The 5,588-nt window shown below is 32.1% G+C and overlaps 1 protein-coding gene across 1 annotated transcript; it reads left to right on the top strand.

The window, feature by feature from the left end:
• Positions 1–2,998: 2,998 nt before the first annotated feature.
• On the top strand, positions 2,999–5,338 carry LOC117687520 (uncharacterized). Its single transcript, XM_066069430.1, has 5 exons — positions 2,999–3,251; positions 3,620–3,684; positions 4,067–4,158; positions 4,361–4,470; positions 4,839–5,338. The coding sequence occupies exons 2-5, from the start codon at positions 3,656–3,658 to the stop codon at positions 5,154–5,156; spliced, it is 549 nt and encodes a 182-aa protein (XP_065925502.1). The 5' UTR covers positions 2,999–3,251; positions 3,620–3,655; the 3' UTR covers positions 5,157–5,338.
• Positions 5,339–5,588: the final 250 nt, after the last annotated feature.

The following is a 5,588-nucleotide window of genomic DNA, read 5'->3' as shown; positions in this document are numbered from 1 at the left end:
AACACCATTGGCACCTTTGATCCCTGCACCATTTTCCCCGATGCCTTGGTCCTCATCAATCAGATAATTGATTTGATGGTGCTGTCCTTCAATTGCAACGCCAAACAACTGAACTTTTCAGGGAGTCAGGAAATACAGTGGTCCTTCTTGGCGTGCGTGATGAGGGATGGAGAGAGCCTGGGAAAAGTCAAAAGTGTAGTGAACTTCCTTAAGGTCGGTTGAACAAGGGGGGATTACTCCAGCAGGCCTGTGATTTAGATCCATTTCTTTTCTTACATCCTTAACTGCATTGTTATACACCTGCACTGGATAAATAATGTCAAACAATAACATTAACGAACCTTCAAAAAAGCCATGAAGAAGATTCACAGAGAGATCTGCAAGAATAAGAGTAATATTTTTTTCCGAAATACAAATAGATTGCATCTAACTTAAACAATATTTAACCACTCTGAACTATCCCAAGTGTAAGAAACACCCCCACCAAACAATGTGAACTCCACTGTGTACAATGTAACATTCCTATTTGTGCACAGTGTATTTCTTATAAAACACATTTAGGACACATAAAAGTCGATATTCTTAAAACATTCGAAAGCAAATCGGAAAAGTTGCAAAAAGATTTGCAAGAATTAGAGAAATTCATTTATCTTAAATACAAAGAGATTGCATCCAACATCCCAGTCCAGAAAGCTGATATGAGTTAAAACTTCCAGATATTGACAACAGCAATTGACACAGAGAATAGACACCAATATTTCAAACCTGAAATCGAATATATTTTTTTAAAAAAACGAGAAGACGAAATCACACGCACGATTTCTAAAATCACCTAGAAAACTGCTGAACTGAAGACGTTACTGAACTCCTAAGATGCCCGAGTATAAATCCAGGAATGCTGAATAAAAACGATTGCCCTCTAAACTCAAAGTGTCCTTACCAAACATAAGGCATCCGTAAATCCACACAGATCATCCCGGAAGTTAAGTCCCTTACCATAGACTGGTTACTGACAAACAGACCGATACACCACAGGTCATTAAACTATAGATACATAGTATAAAACTATACGGTGTCACATGACTACATGTACATGATACTGATATATGGACACGTGGTATCGACAACAGGATGAAACTCTACAACCTTCGTGGGGAACTAATGAAGTCAATTCAAACCAATTCAGGGAGCACTTCATTAGATACAACAGTGGTAAGGGGTGGGAATTAAGCTATATAGTTTATACTGATTACAAAGATAGAACTGGGAACATGGCGAAGAATACACAGATACAGACAGTGATCAGACTACAGGAGTGGAGACCTCTCGGTGTCTTTAGTACCTCCTTTAGTGACCTCCTGGTTGTCATGGGAAATAGTTATATTAAAGAATCAAAGGTTGTGCGTTACTCTAGTTTCACATAAATACAAAGTATTCCATTCAATGGCAATTGAGAAGCTCTCTATTCATCTTGTAAATACATTATTGAGAACAGAAACGTAGATATCTGTGTGTTAGCCAGTGAACCTCACTGCTTGAAAAAACAGCTTTACAAAACTTTACTTCCGAAGTAAATTTCATTAAAGGTGTACCAATATGCAAGGTCACCTTTGTATTAACTTTACAAAAAGTAAAGGTGCAAAGATTACCTTTACAGACACTTAAATACAATTAAATATAACCTTTCACTTAATGTCATAAAGTTTTACCTTTAATGTAATTAAATATAATAAAGTACAATTGTATTTTATGATTTCCTTTTTGAATGCATCAAAAATTACCTTTACTTTAACGGAAAGGTGCTTAAATATGACCTTTCAACTTTTATGTGATAAAACCTCATCTTTAATGCCATTAAATATGATTTAAATGGCTTTATAAGATAATACCTTTTGACATGAAATCAATGCTATAGCATTTACAATTATGAAACTAGAACATTTAAATTTGGCCTTCAAACTCATGAGATTTGTGTATAATTATCAATTTTTGCTATTGTACATATACATTATACACTGATAACATGGTGCTGTCTTGTGTCTGAATAAATGAGATGGTTTTGTTTATGATATTTTTATCCCTAAAACTTTAATCAAATCTTCAAATATCTTTCTAATCAACAGCTTTTGTATCGGTAATATCAATTGTTCCTTTGCTTAAAGCTCCATCACACTTCCAACAAACCAAATTTGATTTAAAGCATTTCCTTACTTTGAAAATAAAGACTACCTAGGATACATGCAACTGAACGCTGATCATTATGACGCAATGTGTCATATACAGAGGAACATTTTTGAGTTTTTAACAGCACATGGACCTTAAATTGTAATTTATGTCATCACAATTGGGAAAAAACATTTCCTTTTCTGAAATAATCCCAAGTATTCATTGTATCGAAATGAAACTATAATTACAAGTATGCTTAAATGCTCCATATTTTATTTCATTAAAAATAAAACAAATGTGTAATGTAAGTTCAAACACAATTTTCATGTGAAGCTAATGGCTACAATAAGGAATATGCAGGAATGCAATAAATGAAACAATAACACTAATATCACATGCAAAGAAAGATTTATTTGTGTTCATTGGTGTAGGATTTTGTAGCTAGCTTTTCTTTTCTTAGAGTGGTCTTTTCTGGAATTGATTCAAAACAACTTTTGTTATTATTTAACTTTGTGGCCAAAATTGAAGAAAAAGTGTCATTTGATAGTTCAGATCTGAAACTTGTCTGTATTTTTTTAAATGAGAAAACACCCTTTCACATTCTGCATTTGAGTTGGGAATAGTCATGGCCACTGTTATGATAGAACAAAGTTTGGGAAATCTAAGTTGAGAAATCGGTTATGACAAAACGTACAAAACGCCTACTGTTCCCCCTTTTTTTTTTTGATCTATGAAGAAAGTCAAATACCTTCAGCCAGTCAGTGTTAAACTTTGAATAATATCTTTTTCTTTTTCGGGGCGGTGATGTCGATGACATTTTTGTAACTAATGTAATCAATGAGAAAAGTTCACCACTCATTGTCAAACGCATGCTTGAAACCCACATTATTATTGCTATGTAAAAAACGTCTGAATGTTCCTGACTCAAGTCACGCGATATCTAAAGAACTAGCGAGATTTTATAGCTAGAATGGCTTCCAAAATGGCTACCCAAGCGAGGCAAAATTGAATTTTTGAAAAATCGGTAGATTTTCAATTAAAAGCGGTAGGCGGGAAATTGGGTCGAAAATCGGTAGAGTTAACATGTATGTTGTATGCAATATAAGAAATTTATTTTCTTATTGTGAAGATTAGAGTTATAAGTTAAATAGCCTTCATTTTCACAATTTTTTTTTTTGATAGGGGGAGGGGTAGTATTTGAATCGGGTTGATACTCTATATAGTGTCTAAGCTGTAAAATGTTATGAACTTTATGGCTGTTTATTTGTACTCTGTCAAGTTATAAATATTAACACACAAATGCATAGACAACTGCATAATATTGGAGATGGTATTTAAAGTATATTTAAAGTATAAACATGTTTATTGTCAAAATTTTACATAGAAAATTATAAAAATTTACACAGAGGGATAATATTTTTCCTTATTCAGTTTATGTGCTTATGTCTTGTAGATAGCTGTTAAGGAATACTTTGCCAATGGTGAGGACATGGATTTGAAATGGGACTACCAGAAGAGGTAAGTCAAAAACAAATTATCACAAATTTACTTGTTATAAAGTTCAGATGGTGAATAATAACTAATAAAACTTTAGTGGAAAAAATGGGAGATGTTTAGTTTATATTCTTTCATTGGCCCATAATAAGCGGATCAATGCAGAACTATCTTTGTTACTTTGAAAACTTGTAATTTTGATTATAATTCCTAAAACATTAAAAAAAATTGATACCTAGGGGTAGACCTGAGAATCATGGTATTGATATTATTATAGTTCTATGCCAATTAAATGAATTTTATTAATATTTGAAAATTGAATGGAAACTTAATATTTACAAGCACACAAGCATTTATTATTACTTTACTTTCTTCAATGAAATATGATTTAAATGCTGTTTTGTAGATTCTATGACGAGGAGAATTGTGAATTGACTGATTATATCAAGAAAAGCGTAAAGGGGGTTGCTCCTGATGTAGCAAATGAGGTTTTAGAAGGTAAACTGTCATTAATATTTTCATTTTAATTTTAAAATCTATTGTTTTTTGTCCAATTTTGCAACATTAATAACCCCTTTTGTTTGCGTACTACATTGTATTCATTAAAGGTAACTCTAGTATTTTATTTTTTTGTCTGCATCTCCCAACAATTGTAACCACTGAAAACTGTTTTTGAAAAAGAACTATATTTCTCTTGCAGCTGCTGTGAAGAGATATTTTACATCGAAAAAGGAGGCTGCCAATAGAAAATCCAAGAACAAGGATGCTTTGCACAAGCAGAGGCAAGCCACCTATGAGAGAAAGAAAGAGGCAAGTATTTTAAAACCCATTTTTAGAGACGTAATAAAGAACTTTGCAACTTCCAATAATGGTCATTGAGATTTTATTTTTTTAATTTATTTTAATTAAGATACGTAACAAAAAAAATAACAGACATCAAATCTTCAAGAACTTAATAATCTGATCATCCTCAATCTTGAAATGCAACACCACAGTTTTCAACACTTAAAAGAAGCAGCCTCTCTGCAGTCAATCGTCATACATGTAACTATTATGAGTAAAAATTACTTAAGTTTTTTATTTCAAATATGGTCAGTTTTTTGGTCCTTCCATGGTACAAGATGATGAAGTATGTTTTATTTTACTGTTGTGTATTGATATCATAATTCATATTGTAGAAAGTACGACGTCGACTCCAGGCAGCTGAAAAGAAAAACTGGGGAGTGGAAAAGAAAAAAATGGTGACACAGCTATTGAAGTCCAAGTCAGCACATAACCTAATGTCGAGTGATGAAGAGGCTGACGAGGGCTTCATATCACACCCATATTCATGGGAGAGTGATACTTGGAGGACAGTGAAAGAAAATTTGGACAAAAAATATTTGGAAGTATGTCCGTCTAGAAGCAGGAGGCTCCTCCAGAAAAGAACCAGGGGTTCCATTAAGGAGCAGCAAAGGCCGGACATAGAGGAGGAGTTCTCCTGGATTTTTGTATAAATTGAAAACTGTAAACCTTTTTGTAATTAATGATTGGTGAAGATTGCATGTACTCTTTGTGTAACACAATATATATATGTAAATTATGAAAATGTAATGTGTTTTTATCTAAATAGCATTTATCAAAAGGAAATATTTTCATTAATAAACATTTTTTGCACCCTTTTTTATTTTCTCTTTTTCATTTTTTAAATCCATGGTTATGAATTTATTAGATTCAAATAACTTTAAACTAAAAAAAAGGAAGTAAACTTCATATTTAAGTTTGGAATTTACAATTTGTAAACATTATATTTACTGCAATTAAAAATGATGTTTAAGGATATTTACATTGATTTAATTTTGTAAAATTTCTAGTTTACATAGTGCAAAAATTGACTTTACTGCAATTAAAGTTGATATTTAAGGTTTTTTAAATATTGAATTTAATGT

Source organism: Magallana gigas, chromosome 8 (assembly GCF_963853765.1).
Source record: "Magallana gigas chromosome 8, xbMagGiga1.1, whole genome shotgun sequence".
Taxonomy (NCBI): Eukaryota; Metazoa; Mollusca; class Bivalvia; order Ostreida; family Ostreidae; genus Magallana; species Magallana gigas.
The sequence above is the reverse complement of the archived record's forward strand: the minus strand, read 5'-3'. Positions and strand labels throughout refer to the sequence as shown.

Coding starts and splice junctions, on each gene's coding strand:
- LOC117687520 (XM_066069430.1), top strand. CDS start 3,656: ATGGATTTGAAATGGGACTACCAGAAGAG. Junction 3,685..4,066: donor AAATGGGACTACCAGAAGAG/GTAAGTCAAAAA, acceptor GCTGTTTTGTAG/ATTCTATGACGAGGAGAATT. Junction 4,471..4,838: donor CCTATGAGAGAAAGAAAGAG/GCAAGTATTTTA, acceptor TTCATATTGTAG/AAAGTACGACGTCGACTCCA.